This window comes from Bombus bifarius, unplaced genomic scaffold (assembly GCF_011952205.1).
Source record: "Bombus bifarius isolate JDL3187 unplaced genomic scaffold, Bbif_JDL3187 scf7180000009243, whole genome shotgun sequence".
Lineage (NCBI taxonomy): Eukaryota > Metazoa > Arthropoda > Insecta > Hymenoptera > Apidae > Bombus > Bombus bifarius.
The window spans coordinates 55,713-75,916 of NW_022884989.1; the positions used below are offsets into that span (position 1 = coordinate 55,713).

Sequence of the window (20,204 nt, forward strand, 5' to 3'; positions counted from 1 at the left end):
TTTTCCGAATCGAACGACTAAATAAGAGAAATCCACTATATACGGATGTATAATATATGTTGTGCATATACGTACGAACAAACGATTATTTCAATTACAGCGAGATAAATTTCACGCGATTCGTACGTACTAAAACAATATTACAACGATGAAAATAGCTTTCGTTGGGAATCGTTATTCGTTTACCGTGAAAGAGACTCGACCCGGTTCTCGTATTCCTGACGCGTTTCTAGATATAGCAACCAACAATGTTCTTTTATGTTCGCGAAGCGAGATAAGCGGTCATTTTTCACGGATATATAAATGCAGGTTATTAATACGTTCGTATTACGGGGCACATAGAGGAGGTAATTAGCTGACGGTTCATCAGTCACTCCGGCACGTACATAACAGCCATATCCCTGACGCATCGTTGCCGTTCCGAAGCAAAAAAGTGTTGATCCTTCCCGAGCGCAACAACGACCTGCAGGATACCGGACGCATTAAGAAGCTAATGAAACGTCGGATCGTACCTCCGGAGAACCTTCTGGACGCGACGTTCTCTATCGATTCTTAATCGCCTTGTACGCAGATAAATCCTTCCAATTCATCCTGCTCTGCTCGATTTACCTTCCTACCAATGGAAGTGACAAGTTATTTCAACGAGATGCGACAAAGTATCTGGTACGGAGAAAAATAAAAACGCTGGAAAGGAGACGATTCGTTCGGTACGCGAGTCGAGCTACTCGATTCGCCAAGGCTCGATGATACGAAAGTACGGTGAACGCGATAGACATCGGATGATAGGCATTGTAAGCTCGCGTTCTTTTATTCTCTGATCCAACATCATCGGTAGTTAAATACCGAGAATGACAAAGATAGAACGACACGTCGATTTGCCAGTCCTCGCTTCGCTCTTTCGTATCGTTTTTCTTTCTTTTTCGACTGTTTCTTATAAAAATATAAAAGATGCGCGTAATTTGAATGGCCGCGGAATATCGGTAATCGATCGAATCGTATTTTAAGTAGCGAAGAAAAGAGAAAGAAGCGATCCGACGAGGGAATTTCGGCCGATTCGATCGGTTCTGTCGAAGGGAGCACGTTGTCTGGCGCGTGCGACCGTAGAAAGGTGAGCTTCCACCTTTCAACTTCATGGGGGTGGTTTCTCGGTGATAAAGTGCAAGGAGAATCGCGCACGAGGTCACCCCGACAGCGTCCCCATTGGCAGCCCAGTTTCAAGCTAGAATCGTGATTGGTCGAAGGTCGTGGGTCGCCTCACCTACCCTCTATCCAACGTGACCTCCCACGCGAACTCGCGAGATAACTACCACCCTTCCACCTTTTCCGGGTTTCGCTCGCCGTTCGCAGCATCTATATCCCTACCCTACTCGTCCTTTACCAGTTCCATACCACACACACCGTTCTTCCTACCATATTCGCCTCTACGGTGGCCGTAGTCGTAGTCGTAGTCGTAACCGCTCTCCTATACGGTTTTCTTTGGAATTTCCTTTGAAAGACCCTTGCTCGATAACTCGTCGTCGCATGACCACGATCGTAACCAGTACCCGTACGACGGATCTCTTTATCTTGATTACCAGCTCGACGAACGTTCGCACAATGCAAATACACGGTTAATTATTCTTAGCTACGAACGATTCGTCTGAAAAAACCGTTTACGAGGCGCATTTATGATCAGTTTATCGTTCAGAAGCGTACTCGACCGATTCGATTTCCACGTCAACGGGACGAACGAACTACGAATTTTAATAGAAAATCTTTAAAACTGTTTTGCAATTCGAAGGCTAATCGTCGCGTCGACTGTTCGTATTAACAGCGTAAGCAGGCTGTATGCGAGATACCATTTGCTGTTATTTGGAAAAGTGCTATTCGCGCATCTGCAACATATGTAATTACTCCAAGGCAATTACGAGCACGCCGCTACAGCCTGCTTCTTGTCTTGGGAAAATGGATTACTTTCCAACTGATTCCATTAACGCGATCCCGATACATCGCCTGACGATCGAACGGTCTATCGATTGTTTTCGCGTTTAGCTTTAAACAGCGAAATGAATCGTATAAAGGTCGCGCAAGTTCTGATCGACTCGCACCGATCGAACCCTAAATACGATTCCTTTCCATCGATATTTATCGATTTCACCAATCTTTATTTTGCATCTTCATTTATTTTTGATTGTGTCGACGATCAACTTGTATCTCCTCTCATACCTTGAAATATTGCGCGAAATGCAATGCAATAACGACAAGACGATAATAAAATGGAATCAACGCGAAATGTATGTACATCTACTTAACTGCGGATCCATAGTCAACTCAGTTATCGCGATAACGATTTTTACGCGATATACGCGATTTTTACGCAGAAGTTACCATTACGATACGAATCAAGGTCGCTGTATTTTTCTCAGATACATCACAACGTATGATCGAATTTCTGAAATCGCGATCTTTACAGAGTTGAACTTATAGAGACACGAACGAAACGTTTATTTGCATACGCTTATACATACATACATATGTATGTAATATCTTTATACATTAATAGCGCTAATCGAATCTAGTGATGATCGATAACACTACATATTCTTGCAAAATGTTCTGATGTAATCATCTACCATCATATATATATATATATAGATATAGATATATACGTATGTATGTATATTTATTGTTAGATAGATACTTATGCTCGCGCGCGTACGGAAATGGCCAACCATATGTAAACAGACAAAAGATCGGGCGACCATTGGTACGATTGCTTCGACAGAGAGCGGCAACTTCTGGCTGATGGAGAAGCTTCGCTTTTCGTGGCTTAGGAGAAGCACTATTCGCACGTGCATTTCGTCGCCATTCAGGTCTATGTCGACATCGACGTGACGTTGGCGCCGATTCTCAAGGGAAACGCATCGACGTCGATTATGTTTGCCCCAAAGACCAAACCGAATACATACACCGAAATCTTCCAACCGGCCGAATCAAATCTACCGCTTCGCCTCGTCCGACTGAATATCTCTGTTTACATTCCCGACTGCCACTCTAATTAATTATCAAACCGTCCCCAATAATGCACCACCCGATGCTTCTTCAAACGCGCTACTTTCTCCCAGTCGCAGTCCCCCCCCCCTCTCTCCTCCCTCCCCCCTTTTTAATTGGAAATCTTCTTTCAAACGGTTGCGTCGATAATCGTTACTTCGTTATTCTCTCCACGTCACTGGAACCTTCCTACGGACGATAAGAGTCAAGAGTCATGTATCTGTTTAGAAGATATCAGCATAAAATCGCGCGTATATACTTTATATCAAATTCACAAGAAAATTATCTTCGTGAAACGTTTGAATTCAAAATTCAAAGAAATCGAGAAGATCGTTTAATGGATTACACTGTGTATAAATTGGTAAAATTAAAATAGAGTACCGACGCGTATCCGTAAGTACGTACGTGTTGCATATTTCGACGAAAGAGGAAACTCAAATACGAGAGTAGCTGGAAAACAGACTGTACGTTTCAAGTACCACTCGGGTAACGTAGAAGGCTAATAGAAGAAGTCATGCAGTGTCATTGTTAGCAGACAATATCACAGATGGTTAAGTTTCTCCTCGCTAATACTTCTGATTCATTGAAACCGTTGAAAAGCAGCGCTCAATATACCTTTCATCTTGCGTCTTTACATTCCATTTTGACGATACTTTGGCCAACATATTCATTTTTTTCGATTTATAAGTATTATTTTTATTTGCTTTTGCCTACCAAAATCGATTAACGCTTGTACAATTTCGACGAGTATACGTGAATTTCATTTATTTAATACGATACAAAACACGAAAGAAGATAAAATTGTCAATATCGTTGAAAATAAACGATTGTTAGCAGACACAGTGTAATGGAATTTTGTTCTTTTTCAACTATTTACAAAAATGTTTACCTGTTTGCGCGTATACTACGCTCTATATTAGGCATATAGACGTATTTCGGAAACTTTATTTGCGATATATTTAGATTTACAATAAAATGTTAATCGCATATAGATACATTTGAATCGAACGAAACAAACGATCGTATGATTGATTTTAGACGTAAAAATTCCAATTTTTGTCAATGGCTACACGTACAGCTATTTTTTTAATAACAATAGCAAAAATACTAATAAACAGGCATTTAAATGATGATAATTCTAATAAAAATAACGATAATTTTCTATCATATAGATACATCGATCGTTAAATGTTAAAATACTTAAAATACATCGATGAGGAGGGAATATTCGTATCTACGCGTGTCAGCCGCGTACAGCGTAATGCCCCTTTCGCATAACGTATATGATCATATATATATACATATGTCATTTAATTAAAAAATGTATCTACATACATGTATATACAGAGCATGACTAAATACGAACAATCAGCGAAAACTAATTATCATTAGCTTCAGAAATTCAAAAAGCATACATTTCATTTATGTTTTGTCAATAATCCCATTGTCCTACCGATAACAATTCCGTATAAAAGACTTACTACTGCCTTAATATTAACAATATCACCTATTTTTCAATTTCTTACGGGCATGTTTTACGATTATTGCAGCTCGTGATGTTAAGAAATAATTCCCTTTGATTCGTCATTTACTTTCCTAGTTACAATGTATCATAACCTTAACGACATTATCTTGTCCGGATTTGGATGTTTCAAAAGCTTGAACGGTTTCCTCTAACTTATAATTATGAGTTATCAGTGGTTTCACATCAATTTTTTTAGAGGTCAAGAGATCCAGCGCATCGCCATAACTAAAAAACAGAAAGAAAAACATCATCTTTTAAGATGCTGCTGTTAACACTACATGAGCATTAACATTGTGTGTGTATATATATATATATATACCAGCGTATATATACATTTAACGATACATGTGTATATAAATATGTTAAATATCGTGGAATCAAGATCAACGTCATTCACAGAAGTAAGCAAAATATTTGCATTGATATGACACACTATACTCGATTTGATAGAAAGATACGCGTAACTTATAACATGTCGAACGAATTTTAATTCATTTCATTCTTCGTTTCAATGTAGAATCCAATTGGTACAAAGAAAAAGTCAATCGAGCTATGACTAACAGGAAGGAGATTACACAGTTTAATTCCTTACTTTATACATTTACTTGTTTTTCTTTTTTTTTTTTTAGCGAGAATATCATTCTATGGTAGAATTTTGTCATTTCTTTATTCATTCAATGACAGTAATAATAATTTATTGTTTATTTAGCAAATTTAAGTTTAATTACGCTCGTTCGTAGAAACTAAAAACTCATCGGCAATCGATATGTAACATGTGCGTGTATCAACAGCCGCAATAGCGAGTACGCTATTATCGGCAAAAAATGAAAAATATTTGTACGTACTCGTTTGCGTATCGAAATACGCCTCTAATGTCAACTTCTCTTACAAGTGCGTTCATCAACGGAATTTGAACCTCCGGTGCTCCCATTCCTACTAAAACTGCCACTCCACCCGATTTGGTCACCTAAAAATCCAAGGCATGTTCCATGCACATCACATGCATCCAACTTGCGTGCGATGCACGATAAGTACGTAGGTGCGTCTATTATACATATGTTTCATTTCGCTACATTTCTCTACGTGTTGTATATTTATTCGATTAATTGATATTACTGTTACGTCTAACTGATTATATCAACAGTGATTCTTATTGAAAAATCAGTCGATAAGAAAGAAAAGATGCGCGTATAGACAAAAAATGGAAGACTTACGAGAATCGCCAATCGTATCATAGACTGTGCCCCACACGCATCAATCGTCGCGTCAGGTTCTTCACCCAAGAGCTCGATAACTTTCTCTGCAGTTTTGGACTCTTTATCCTCCTTTGTCGTTAATAATATTGCATCAGCACCAAGTTTCTTTGCAAGATCTAATCTATTTTGTGAGAGATCTAAAGCAGATCGTTCCGTAACTATTGTAAATTGTAAATTGCAAACGTTTTATTTTTACGTATATTTATGTATCTATATGAAAACCCTTAATTCTTGATTGATCGTACGATAGAGATAAAAGCATACCCATAATAACGATTTTACTGGCTCCCATAGCTTTCGCTACCAATAACGATACTAGACCGATCGGTCCGGCTCCCAAAATCAAAACTTTCGAACCGATACCAATGTTCGCGCGCTTACAAGCGTGTACACCGACTGATAAAGGCTCCAGTAGTGCTCCTTCCGCTAACGTCACATTGTCTGGTAATCTGTAATGTAACCGGACAATTTCACTTATTACAGGTCAAATATCATTTAAAAATATTTAAGTCATATATATGTATATCCGATTAAATATAAAAATCTATACATCCTTATAGGATGATAAAGGTATAAAAATGTATTTACGTATACTTACTTGAAACAAAAATCAGCAGCGTGCTTGTAGAAACGTCTTAAACTGCCATGTACCGGAGGAGTAGCGCAAAATACCATCTCTTTGCATAAATTGTAACGTCCTCCTTTACAAAATTTGCACATTCTACAGGATACCCCGGGTTCAATGGCTACTCGATCACCGACCTAAGTTAGATATTTATTAAACATCGATCGGTGCAGATAAATGATATTTAAGCGAATTTCGTTAACATACAAGTTGCAATAGACGATTCTTCGATTTGTTTATCCTTTTACCTACTATGTATACATATACCTACATACATGCGTATAGAGTATACGTAACTTGACGACTGAATGACACGTACATAAATACCATACTATCCAAACTATCTGTTTTCTTTTTTTTTTTTTTACTATTATCTTTAAAAAACTATTTTAATAGTCAGAATAACATTCGTTATTCGTTCTCACGTACCTTCAAATTTTTTACATTCTTTCCAAGTTTGACAACCACTCCGGAAGATTCGTGACCTATTATCATAGGTTCCCGCACCACAAAGTCACCTATTCTACCATTTACCAAATAATGAACATCGGAACCACAAATTCCAACGCAACCCATTTGCAAGAGTACCTCTAAAGGAGAGAAAAAAGCATAATAAACATTCGCTTTTCTTGTACTACACCTTGCTGTACTTCCATTTAATAAAATGAAAAAGTTCTCACCATCTTCGGCAGGTTCCTCGATCGGAGTTTGTTCCTATAATGGAGAAAGATAAGAACTATAGCTATCAATCGTATACAACAGTAGCATTTATGGTTTGTAAGATTGGTTCAACTTAAAAATTTCGTTAAACATAATTTTCTACAACTTTTTAAATTATTTTTATAACGCAACAACAAACAAAACGATAAATAGGAATAAAAGAATAACGAGTGTATTCGATTTTAGATATAACAAGATTTCGTTTCGAAATAGAAACGATATAACGTTAGAACAGCAATGCGCTAGCTTTTAGCGAGCGCATTCTATGCGCACATAACATGGAATAGATTGACCCCGCGTATAATCGCAAATAACGAAATAATGACGAAAATAGCGAAGTTTGTCCTTGTACGTGCACAGGCGATTTGTCTCGTTCCTATTCGTTGACCATTCCATATGTTAATTGTATTAGCGGTAGTAACCGTTTCAAGTAATAACAGAGGAGACAAAGAAACAAGTTAAATCGACATAATCGTTTCCTCCAAATTACACTTTAACGAAATCGAGATAAGCTACGATGCGCGGCTGAGCTATTTCATATATTATTACATACTTAGGGTAACATAAAAGGTGTTAAAACATTTCTATAATCGTCTCATTACGCGTTCGTGTAAATAAATCGCGATTATTCACGAGAAAATGATCACAACTGAATATTTCATATTTAGGATATTCATCTCATATTAGGTACTTAGGTATACGTATATGTATGAGATATTTGTATAATTTATTACTAAATTTGTAATACTGACCAGTCTTATATCGTTGATACCATAGAGAATAGCTGTGAGATTGTCTTTGGCCATGTTAAAAAAGCAGATGTCGTTACAGCAATCGACGAACACGATTTATACTAAAATAGATTCCGCGAAGAGCACTAGAATGACACTCAAACTAGAAGAGAAGAGCGTGCGCGGCTTATATATGAGCAGTCTAGCTGTCGCGATCATCACAACAAGCAACCTTATCATTCGTACCCTGTGGAATCGTTTTACTCTTCTAAAAAATATCGATGTGCTCGACGAACTTTCTCGATTAACTACTTTTGTTTTGTTCGCATCTTCGCACAAATGTTCTTTCCGTTTCTGTCACTCTCCAAGATTTTTGTAAAATATTCGAGTCTGTTCGAAACATTCCTTCTCGAATCAAACGACCCTTGGAGCGAAACCTCCAATCAGTCTCCGTCGATTCGGTTCAAAGTTCAAGATCGTTGATCCATTGCAAAATAATACATTTGGAGTAAATGTAAAAATTCAAATCTTAAGATGTTCGTTATAATAGACATGTATCTGATATTAAATAATTGAACAATATGCAATTTTCCCCCCAAACATAGTTTTTAAAATGTTTATTTTATATATAAAGGGTAAATCGATAAAAAGTATGCATTATCTAAAATAACTCGTTACCTATTGATGCAACCTAATGATGCAATTGTATTTTTCTATATCTTATATTTTCTGACATATCAAGGTGACCTTGAGTTTTTTATAGACGCCGTATACGTTAACATTCTCTGTAAAAAAGCATTAACTTATTTATACCGAAAAACCAGATATTTTAATTTTAATCTATCAAACTTAACGTATGAAAGACAAAGATAAGGTAAACGCAAGAATAACACTTTGAGTCTTTCCTTGTCTTTGATACGTTAAACTCAACGATTCGTTTATGACGTTTTTCGATAAGGCCAGTAGGTAACGAGGTATTTTAAGTAGTACTTCTTATTGGCTCGCTCTATATGCATGTGTATATGAATCTAACGATCGAAAATTAAAATTGGAAATTATTTCTTGCGGAAATAAGACATTTCTATGCTGTAGAAACGAGACGCAAAAATTTACTTTATAGGAACAATCGCAAAAATGAACTTCTCTAATCACCAAACATGTCTCAATGTACATACGTATGTACACACATACAGATGAAATATGTTAACACCAATGTAAACGAACAGTTGTAACTTCCGAATATAAACAAAATTAATGTTTACTGAAATGTAAGCAACTTTTGACCTTCGTATCTAATTTCAAATTATCTTATCTGCCTAATGCAAATTTCGTACTACATACAAAATGCTACATTTCTTCTTAAAATGATCTATGTTTCTTCCTAATCCTCTCATTACTATATGAATAAAAGGTACCGAAAATTTTCGTAACATCTGATAAAGATGTTAATATCTATAGCCTGTGATCATATTGCACCCTTATAGATAAATAAAATTAACTTACTTGTATAAATATTTAAAGTTTGTTTGTATTATGAACTACCGAAAATTTCGACGGAAACATGGATTCAATCATCAAGTCACATAATATATTAGATTAATCATTTGGCAATCTCTTCTCTTAATTACCTTTTTTTCGTAAATCGTTATTAACTTATTTTAAATATATATGAACGTCTATATTTGAATGTATCTCTAACGACAATTGATATTCGAATCTCTCTTCCAAATATATTCTGTTGGTAAACCAATTATATATTTATAGATGATTATTAAGAGGTTTAATGATACGTACGAAGCATCACTATACATCTAACACTTATATAATCAGGGTGAAGGGAAAGATAAAAAGAGAGAGAAAGAAGAGAGATAGATAGATAGATAGATAAATAGATAGCTAGATAGATAGATAGTTAGATAGATAGTTAGATAGAGAAAGAGAGAGAGAGAGAGAGAGAGAGAATCTGTGCAAATAGTGCAAAGAATCATATAGATTTATATCCTCTGCTATGTCGAATGTTATGTAAGAAACAATATGTCGAAGAATTAAAACGTATCACATTTAATAAATATACAGTGGCACATACTAGGACCATGACTTGAATTTTAATCATTCTCATGTTAATTTCATTTTCTTTTGTTATCTTTATCTTGCCAGTTAATAGTGCTAATCTTTTTCGATGGTGGAGTGGATACTTAGATATTTAAAAGCGTTATGCTATATCTAAATAAATTCTTTTAGGGAAATAAGTATAATATAGAAATGATCGAAGCTTTATTAATAAAAATATATTATTTGTTAGCTTCGTTTTATTTTTTACTTTTGTTGTTTTTTATTTTTGAATAAATCATCTACAATAAGTAGCAAAAGTGTATCATTTTTATTCCCACCCCCATATCCCTGTTGATTGTTTAATCGTATCCCTATTCTCCCTTCTAACTCTAGTTATCGCATTTGCCTCTCCTTTCACGAGAATTCTTCTAGATTGCTCCCTCTTTTCACGTTTTTGTAAAGCTATTTTCACCTTTTTCTTAATAAGTTCAGGGGCGATCGTTGAAGCTGTCATACTACTGTACATACTTTTCGAATCATTAAATTTTTCTACATCATCATCTTCTGGATTGCATGTTTCTGTAAAAAGAAACGAATTGGTTATTTCTTTGTTGTGCTTTACATTTAAATCGTATGACTTTTTGCCTATTAAGTTTCCCACTGACTTACCCATATCGATCTTTTTAACACCTTCTTCTAAAATACGATCTTCTACGGATAAAACAGTTGAATCTTCCTTCTCATTTGTTTCTGAGTCTTCGGATGTTTTCTTTGATGTACACATAAATTCATTTCTCACAGAGTTTTCGACTTCGAGTTGTAAATAATTAATTTCACTCTCATTCGTATTTTTATTTTCTTCATCCATATCCTCGTTGCAATCCTCCTCAATTTCTTCATCTTCAACTTCGACCATGCCTATTTCCCTCAAAAGATCCTTTTCCATTTGTTTTGTAATACCACTGGCCTTAATTTCTACATCGATACAATCTTCTCTCCTAAAGATAGATCCATTTGTATAATTTAAACTGCAAAGCTTTTATCATTGATATTTTATTTAACGTTTGTTTTTGCACTTTTATCGTAACTTACGAAATATCTTGAAACGTCGGGTACAACTCACTTTCGTAAGCGAAACGTCTTTTAAAAAAATCACGAACACAGTTTACGTCTCTTTCAAAATAAGTTTTAGCATCCACATGCTCGGTAGAAATCATTTGTGGAAAATCAATAAGAATGGGTTTTCCGCTATTTGTTATCATGATATTAAATTCATTGAAATCTCCATGAATAACTCCGTGATTTCCCAGTTTTACAATCAAATTCATTAGTTCGTCATACAACGATTCAACATCATCCAGTCTGTATACACCACATCTAAAACAAAACTGTCTTATACACACTGTGTCCAAAATAACATGATATAAAAGTTACTAATAATAATTATACTTACAGAGGTCCACCTTCAACCAGCTCCATAACAACGCAATGTCTATTGAGATCAATTGGTTTAGGTACTGGAAATCCTCTATCGAAAAGTGCTTTCATATATGCATATTCTCTTGTTGCTGATATTCTTGATAGATATAACCATGATGCCGATTTTCTATGTTGATGATAATCTCTCTTACTTTTGATATTTCTAAAACAAGTCCTTCCCAATCGATGCAGTTTTAAACACATTGGATTTCTATCCTCATCAGCAACTATATAGATATTAGATTCTTTTCCTACTCCAATTTGATTACCAAAAGAAGCAATAATACTTCTTTGTGCCAAAACTTTTAAAGCTAAATAGTCATAGCCTGCATTTGTCAAACGATAACCATCATCTAAAAAGGCAAAGAAAATATTTTATATACACACACATATTATCTCTGTTCTGCAATTCTCTTAAATTAAATTTTTATAAAAATTTATGTTATATTATATTGTATTAATTAAATGATCTTTAAAATGAACTAACATTGTTTCCCACGTTCATAACTGAGAAGCCTATGTTTGCATAGTTCCTTTAACAACTTATGTACACCACCATAACGCAAATTTGCTATTTGTGCAGCCAGTGATGCAGGAACAAGTTCATGATTCTTCATTCCCATTTCAATCTGTAATGACAAATATAAAAAAAGCTGTTTAATGAAATTTAATAGCATTACTTAACCTTGACGTTTAATAAATTTAGTACTATTTTTCATTTTAAAAATAACAATCAATAGGAAAACATAATTTTCTAGCACAAGCTACACACATTGTACAAATAACGACACATGATTCGATTGGAGAATCCTTTTAAACAATTATTTCCTCATCTTTTAATACATATTGTACATTAAAAGATAAAAATCCCGAAATTTTGAATATAACCCTCAAATGTGCTTAACTTAATTATAGGCAATTGATAACATATATTTACCGCTGTTAAAACACGAAAATCATCTTTTGTTAAATATCGTAAAATCGTCACGTTTAATTTCCCCATGTTTATCTCAGGTTATTCCACTTTAATATTTTATCTCATTATAGTTTATCAAATACTAAACAGGATACACGGTAGGTCAGGACATTGATTAATAAAATGGACTACCGATGAGTGGCGACAAAGTACAGAACCTCATTCGTGTCAAATACTAATAGAGAGTTTATAGATTCTTGTATATGCTAGGGTGAAACCTGATGGAACCAAACAGAATAGATTCCTAGCTTTTGTAGCACTTGAGCGCTTGGTGCAGCACTTGTACTGGGAGACTATGACCGCGGTCATAACTCGTGCGGGAAATAACTAAATTCCATCTCTAACATATGTAAAGGATCAAAGAAACTTTCTGTTATATAGTTGGCCATTATGAGGAAAACAACAAGCTTTGACTAACTAGTAATTTTCTGATAGATTGTGTTTGATTTTGTCGTGATTGCGATTGAAAAAACGTGGTAGTATTCGGCAAGATGCAGGTTCCTCCGATTTTTATGGAATTACCCTTAGAAGATCAGGTAATTGATGGTGAAGATACATTGAATATCTAAGAGTCGAAGAAAACTTTATGTAAAATTCAAATAGCGTCCTTATTATCACTCTTAAATGAAAAGTATAGGTTATATTCAGTTTTCTATAGCTTCTCATTATTGTTTCATTTTATATATTCTGACAGAACGGACTCTAAAACAAATTTTAATAAATTAAATATATTTGAAATTAGTGTTTTATATTTAGGCGCAAGAGCTAAGAATATATTTTAAGAATTTGGGAGCTGAAATAAGTGAAGAAAAATCTCCTAAAGGAATAGAAGATGATTTACATAAAATTATTGGTGTTTGTGAAGCTTGCTTCAAGGAAGGAAATGAAAGTGAAATAGAAACAGTCTTAAATGACATTGTATCTATTATGATTGTGGTAAATATTTTATATATTTTTAAATTATAATAAGTTAACATATGTTTAGACAGCTTAGTAACTTTAAATTAATTTCATGTATTTTGGTTTAGATCCCCACTGAACGTGCAGAAAATTTAATATTAGCATTTTGTGAGAAATTAACAAAAGCTCCTGGATATAAACTTGGTTTAGTATGTCTAAAAGCGTAAGTTACATGAGTATCAGTAATATTACTAATTCTTTCATATAAAAACATAACACTCTTAAAATATTTTCTCAGATTGTGGTTATTATTTCAATCTCTTCCTGATGACTCTCCAATGAGATATCATGTCTATTATCACTTAGTTCAAATTGCTCGCAATGTGGATCAAGTAAAAGCTGTGTATGGTGGAATAGATCAATTAAAGCAACAGTTTGCATCACTTCCACCATCGAATGAACAAATGCAGAAATTACTTCGGTTACTTCATGAAGTACTTTTAAGTTGCAAACAGGGGTAAATGAAATTTTATTACATGATACATTATATTTAACAATGCAATATATTTCATGAAACTTTATTATTACTATAATAGGGAACAAGCTGCTGCTGTTATGGTAGAACTTTTAGGTACATATACAGCAGAAAATGCTTCTGCAGCTAGAGAAGATGCACAACGTTGCATTTTAGCTGCATTGGCAGATCCAAATACATTCTTGCTTGACCCATTGTTAGCATTAAAACCTGTAAGATTCTTGGAAGGGGAACTCATTCATGATTTACTTCTTGTCTTTGTACAAGACAAGTTACCTGCATACTTAGATTTTTATCAACATCATAAGGAATTTGTAGAACATCAACTTGGTATGTAAGCAACTGATAAAAGATATAAAAAATACGAATTTATTGAAAATATAAATATATTTTTTTTATTAGGATTAAATCATGAGCAAAACATGAAAAAAATGAGACTACTAACATTTATGCAACTAGCAGAAACAAACCCTGAAATGTCATTTGATACAATTCAGGAAGAATTACAAATTAATGAAGATGAAGTAGAAAGTTTTATTATTGATGGTAAATTATTCAATTAATTATATTACTAAGGCTTTCAATGTAATTGGAATATATATATGTGCAATTATAAAAATATTTTTTTCATACGAAGAATGTATGATTACCCTGCATAAATAAAATCAATCTCTATATTTTTTTATAAAATAGAGGCAATGTATACAGGGTATATTAACGAATCAGTACTGGCTTAGTGAAATTAAATTTTTATTAAGTTATCGAAGTATTCAACATTTATATTGTGTATTAAATTGATATGGTGTTGTTTATATTTATGAAGCATATAAAAGAATATAAAATATCCACCTTTTTATGTTTCAGTATTGAAAACGAAACTTGTTAGAGCTCGTATGGATCAAGCTGGTCGCAAAGTTCTCATTTCAAGTACCATGCATAGAACATTTGGCAAACAACAGTGGATGCAACTACGCGATTTACTTGCAGCCTGGAAAGCAAATTTAACTGCTGTACAAGAGGGTATGAAATCTGTAGCTGCTGCACAAATGGAACTTGCTGGAAAAAACAAAACTTCTATTACCCATTGATGACATTTAACTTCTGTATATGTAATTTAAAATTTGTGCATACAAATATTGATTGGAAATCAAGTTTAATTAATTTCTTAATTAATTTCCAACCTTACTTGAATAAATAAATATGCGCCGCGTGGTGCAGTATTATGTTCACAATTAAATTACTTACATAATTAAAAATCTGATGATAAAAAAAAATTATTTATAGGACTTATAATCCTACCAGTTTATTTAAAATTGTACAATATACACACATCATCTTAGTTTTTAATTAGAAAGCCGTAAAAATATTAACCTTCATAAATTAAAAAAAAAAGAATCATTTATTGTATTATTTTTAATAAAATAGTTTATAAATGATTTGATATACTCCTCAACGTGCTTTTCTTGTACATTTTTGTATATAAAGAATTAAAAAGTTGAGATATGTCATAATTGTAGTGTGAATAATCCTGGAATATAAATATTGGTAATAATTCAATTATACACTTATATTTTTCGTACAGCAACATTTTATTTTCATTAATCAATTTTTATATGTGATAAAGAGAATTTTTGACATTTTTTGGAGCATTTCTCACATTCTACAATTTGATCAGTAGAACATTCATATACAACTTTATAACTGTGCATTACATATCAAAAGAGTCACATAGGCTTTTGTACTAATTCATTTAATTGTTTCTAATCTGTAATTTGTTGCTTATCACATGATACTGTTAACTGGTACAAAAATTACAAACCTTAAAAAATCAATGATATAAATCTATAAAAAATTAACACAACAAGTGACTTTAAGCGAATTCAAAATATAAAAGTAAAGTAAAAATATCTATTGAAATCTTTATCATTATATGTTCGTACAAAAACATATGTAAACGAAATTTTTTATAAACATTTTTTTATCTGTATATCTCGCATACAATTTTTTAATATCAACATAGACATATATATATATATATACACACATACATATACATATACATATATATATATATATATATATATATATTCTTCTAAGACTGTCTTCGTATACGTGTTTACAAAAACAATATATGTATATATATTATAACAAAAATGTTTCTTTGAATTGCAGTACATTTTTATTCTACAATTTTTCTGTTAATAATTCAATTCATCAAAAGATAGACATGTTAACAGATGCATTACAACATAATAAATAAAGAGGGTAATCTAAACTTTTTGAACGAACATCTTTGATTGCTATTTAAATTTAGTTGAACCAAACGCAGTAATTTACATACAGTTACTATAGAAAAATATTGTTTAACTAACAAAAAATTCTCTTACATGCAAAAAAAAGTATCAAGAGCTGAATTAATGTAATAAAACATTATGTATGACATCAGTGCAATTTATAAGAGTAATATGAAGTTAATATAGCGTAACTTATAATCAATTATTCTACATCCAATAATAATGATGCATCGTAAAAATAATAACTATTATTGTAAAATTATTTCAATAGCTTAGTCACTAATTGATAAGTAAAAAACTTTTTTTTGCCCCTTTTTTTCTTTCTAGTACGATTTTACTTTAGATATGGCATCGTAAATCTCACGTTGGATTGATTCTTGAAATCTAAATATCTTTTTTTCTTTTTTACGTCCTACGTTATACAATCAGTAACAAATATATAGCACATTTATATAACATAGCCTCAAGTATATGCAGGTATGAAAATCTTTTTCTTTTATGAACTCAATATACTAACAAAGCTAAGATTTGAAATAATATTTTATCTTAAAATATATTCAAAATATACGCGAAATATCAATAATTTCGTATATTTCTATGTTTATTCTGCCTTTGCTTACACCAAACTTTTGTAGCATTCATTGAAAGACAGTTATGAATAATAGGTACTTTATATTTATATTGAAGTTTTAACGTGAATTCATTCTCTTTCTTTGAAAATATTGCAAAGTCAGATTTGAGTAGAGAAACGAGGACGTGGCAAGTCTCCAAATACTGTATCACCATGAACGCTTTTTGCTAAAGCTTTAATCGAAGCTCGAATGTTATGTGGATCATGTGGATCTCTTGAGAGCTGCAATAACATTTTATTGTTTCAAGTAAAAAGATATTATCTTGTAAGGTACTTATACATATGCAAACGCATCAATAAATATTATAAAACTATCAATAGCTTTGTTGTCAATATGAATAGCTGTATATTATACATATTATACATATTTATACCTGATCATCATCTTCATCTTGAACTGTTTTGCGGACAAATGATGGAAAAGATGGAACACTAACTGGTAACGATTTGGCTAATGTAGGATGTCCGCCTCTTTGTCCCCTTGGCATGTGAATACCTTCATCTTGACCTGAATCTAAGTATAATACAAATAACATTATTTAAATCTTTTACATCGAAATTAAGATTTACATAAATTGGAAGTTAAACTAACCATCTGTATCAGATCCTTCCTCTGAAGATTGAACTTGATCAGTATTAAGAGTGTCTTCCATTCCTTCCAAAGGAAATAAAGCTTCTGTGTCAAAACTAGTTGGTTCTTTAGTGTATATGTATATTCGATCTTTCTTATCTATGCTACCATTCTAAAAAAATGTTAAACAACTAATAAATTTTATAACTACAATTATTCATGGATATACATTAAAAGAAGTCACAAAAAAACATACAACAAGGAGATTAGGAGAATGTTTAGCACCAGTTTCATATTTAACATTAGAATTTGCAATAATTTTCGTCTCATTTGATACTACTTGTGATGTGTTTACTGTATTTGTTGTAGAGGTAGTTAAACTGGTTGTGAAACTGTCTGGAGTTGTAGGAGGAGTTTCTATGTTATTTGTTAATCTATTCATTTCTTCTCCTTTACAAATTAGCCTGAAACATATATGTATTTTAAAAAAATATGTATAAAACCTAAAAATATAACTCTAAAGTAAAAATATGATTATATTATGAAATGAAACCTTCTCAATAATCTATGTTCATTATGAGCTCTTTCACGAAACTGCTCTAACAATTGATATTGTTCAGATGTAAAAGCACGAATTTTATTTTCTATTTCTGTAGACTGTCTTTGTACAGCTTCTTCAAGCTGCTGTTGGAGACCACCCAAAGCCACTTGTACATTATTAGGTAACTGTGACACTGGACACAAATATATGAAAAATATTTATATAATTTGCATTTTATATATACACCAAAGAATAAAATATATCGTTATTTATTATTCTCTTAGGCATTTATCTGAATTATATTTAATTAATTAATATATCAATTTACCAGAGAATTTGGTAGGTTGTTGAAAATAATCAAGTTCATCCAAAGTATTATGAGTGATTACTATTCTAAACACTGGACTATAATCTGGATTAGACCTTAATTTGTTTATTTCCTCAGGTGAAGTCTGTAACAAAAAGAATACAAAGTACTCATATACTTGAATAACAAAAGAATATATGATATTTGTTTATATTCTCTAGCAATTATAAATAATGTAATACTCACAACAATATCAGTATTAATAAGAACTAAAGCAGCACCATAATCTCTATGCACAGCATGAGTATATATTGAACAATTGTAACAACGGTGAATAACCCATGATCCTACATTTCTTATCTCTACCAAACCTGGTTGTTCCTTAGTAATACCTTCAAGTTCTGGTATTGATGCAAGGTTCTATTGGAAGCAGATAAATATTTTTAATGGAAGATTTATATTATTATAATGTACTATAATTACATTGTTGAATCAACAGATATGTAAATATTATGACTTATTGTATAATTTCATCAGCTATTTACTAGCTAAGCTACTGCAAATTGTTTCTTAAAATTTATTATTTCGTTTATATAGGAAAGTTTCTAAGTCCAAAACATTCAATAATAATTGTTATTAGAATATGAATTTGTCTTGAAATTGAGTGTTTTGTAAAAATGTATAATAATTGTTAGAAAAATTTTTACCTGCTGAAAGAAACCGTCGTTCTGCTCTTCAGGTGTCAATTCAATATCATTGATGTTGACCTTCTGCAGTTCAGTGCCCCTGGACTTTATGGACACATTTAAACATTTGCATGCTATATGCATCTTACACAATCAGTATACAATGTTTTCTAAAAGAAACTTTAAAAACCAGCACACTGTTTCACTATGCCGGGACTCATATACACGTATACAGTTCACTCGATAGTACTTTTCGTAATGTTCGAAATAAATTTCCAGGATTTTCCCTTGATGACTTTCGACTTTTACAATTAATACTAATCGAGACTTTCATAAATAATTACAACGAAACAATAGAAAATATAAAACGATAGTTTGACTTAAGGAGTATATTGTTATAATATCACAAGTTTCGCGCTATTATTAAATTTCAAATATGTTGTTTTTGTTTTGTTAAAGACCTAGTTGAAAAGCTATTTACTTTCGAGAAAAGTAACTTAAGCACATTATCTATATTTTGGATGCGACGGATTAGTTTATTATCTGATTTGATCGGAGAGTTGATTTATATACTGTGACAGATTCACACACTTAAAGCCAAGTAAACGAATTACCGAAGCTCATGGCTCTGTCGAATACATGCACATGTATATGTATTTATGTTTGAGAGTTCGTTTTCACCATATAAAGAGATAGTTTTGGATATTAATATCCCGAATTTTTGTATAACTGATAGTAAAGGATTCTCCACACTCGGATTAGGTAGTTATCTCTACATTTCTTATATATAACACACGTATTTACAAGTATTTTTGAAAATGTTCGGAACCTCTACTAAAAATAAACACTGATTTATAGGTATGTGCAGATGCGTACGTGATCACCCCAGACTCCCAGACAAAAACATACTTGCTAGTCAATTGACTGACTTTACCATATGACATAGGAACTTGACAGTATAAGAGTATAATGCTTATACATATATGTATATACATAGATCCAGGTACAAGGTTATTTGAAATTACTTACACGATATATAAATTTTATTTTTCAATTAAATAATTTCTATTTCTTTTTATAATCGAGAATGGTACTAATGAAATAGACATTTATTTATTCAATGATATCATAAAATGCTAAAAAGATATCTTTTGATTGAAACGAATAACTAATGAAAATGTATTCGGGAGTTGAGGCAGTTTTGAGTTTTATTTTAAAAACATTCTATTTCCAACTTTATTTCCAAGTATAAAAAGGATAATAAAACAGAACACAGTGTGAACTAACAACTTGTTAACAACAAAGATGTAAATAACGATATTAATCACTGTGCAAGAATACTTAT

The 20,204-nt window shown here is 32.4% G+C and overlaps 4 protein-coding genes across 9 annotated transcripts; 1 reads left to right on the forward strand and 3 right to left on the reverse strand.

The window, feature by feature from the left end:
- Positions 1-3,778: 3,778 nt before the first annotated feature.
- LOC117214712 (sorbitol dehydrogenase-like) lies at positions 3,779-8,053 on the reverse strand. Of its 2 annotated transcripts, none has more exons than XM_033460986.1 (8): positions 7,909-8,053; positions 7,117-7,150; positions 6,866-7,026; positions 6,410-6,573; positions 6,076-6,260; positions 5,770-5,948; positions 5,401-5,522; positions 3,779-4,780 (listed from the first exon to the last, which is right to left on the reverse strand). In XM_033460986.1, the coding sequence occupies exons 1-8, from the start codon at positions 7,960-7,962 to the stop codon at positions 4,627-4,629; spliced, it is 1,053 nt and encodes a 350-aa protein (XP_033316877.1). In that variant the 5' UTR covers positions 7,963-8,053; the 3' UTR covers positions 3,779-4,626. The 2 variants fall into 2 exon arrangements, with proteins under 2 accessions (XP_033316877.1, XP_033316876.1); XM_033460985.1 differs by having other exon boundaries at positions 5,770-5,969.
- Positions 8,054-10,178: 2,125 nt separating this feature from the next.
- On the reverse strand, positions 10,179-12,643 carry LOC117214702 (serine/threonine-protein kinase RIO2). Of its 4 annotated transcripts, none has more exons than XM_033460950.1 (6): positions 12,527-12,643; positions 11,906-12,047; positions 11,393-11,771; positions 11,032-11,316; positions 10,609-10,937; positions 10,179-10,518 (listed from the first exon to the last, which is right to left on the reverse strand). In XM_033460950.1, exons 2-6 carry the CDS (start codon positions 12,039-12,041, stop codon positions 10,268-10,270), a joined length of 1,380 nt encoding a protein of 459 aa, XP_033316841.1. In that variant the 5' UTR covers positions 12,042-12,047; positions 12,527-12,643; the 3' UTR covers positions 10,179-10,267. The 4 variants fall into 4 exon arrangements, with proteins under 4 accessions (XP_033316841.1, XP_033316839.1, XP_033316840.1 ...); XM_033460948.1 differs by having other exon boundaries at positions 12,356-12,527; XM_033460949.1 differs by lacking the exon at positions 12,527-12,643 and adding an exon at positions 12,191-12,259.
- A 30-nt stretch (positions 12,644-12,673) lies between these two features.
- Positions 12,674-14,986, forward strand: LOC117214703 (eukaryotic translation initiation factor 3 subunit M). 2 transcript variants are annotated; one of them, XM_033460951.1, is made up of 7 exons: positions 12,674-12,930; positions 13,151-13,330; positions 13,423-13,517; positions 13,593-13,811; positions 13,891-14,159; positions 14,232-14,375; positions 14,694-14,986. In XM_033460951.1, the coding sequence occupies exons 1-7, from the start codon at positions 12,886-12,888 to the stop codon at positions 14,915-14,917; spliced, it is 1,176 nt and encodes a 391-aa protein (XP_033316842.1). In that variant the 5' UTR covers positions 12,674-12,885; the 3' UTR covers positions 14,918-14,986. The 2 variants fall into 2 exon arrangements, with proteins under 2 accessions (XP_033316842.1, XP_033316843.1); XM_033460952.1 differs by having other exon boundaries at positions 12,734-12,930; positions 13,137-13,330; positions 14,694-14,980.
- A 1,530-nt stretch (positions 14,987-16,516) lies between these two features.
- LOC117214825 lies at positions 16,517-19,772 on the reverse strand. The gene is made up of 8 exons (XM_033461181.1): positions 18,881-19,772; positions 18,420-18,593; positions 18,195-18,318; positions 17,879-18,059; positions 17,582-17,789; positions 17,347-17,497; positions 17,129-17,268; positions 16,517-16,976 (listed from the first exon to the last, which is right to left on the reverse strand). The coding sequence occupies exons 1-8, from the start codon at positions 19,001-19,003 to the stop codon at positions 16,854-16,856; spliced, it is 1,224 nt and encodes a 407-aa protein (XP_033317072.1). The 5' UTR covers positions 19,004-19,772; the 3' UTR covers positions 16,517-16,853.
- Between the last annotated feature and the right edge of the window lie 432 nt (positions 19,773-20,204).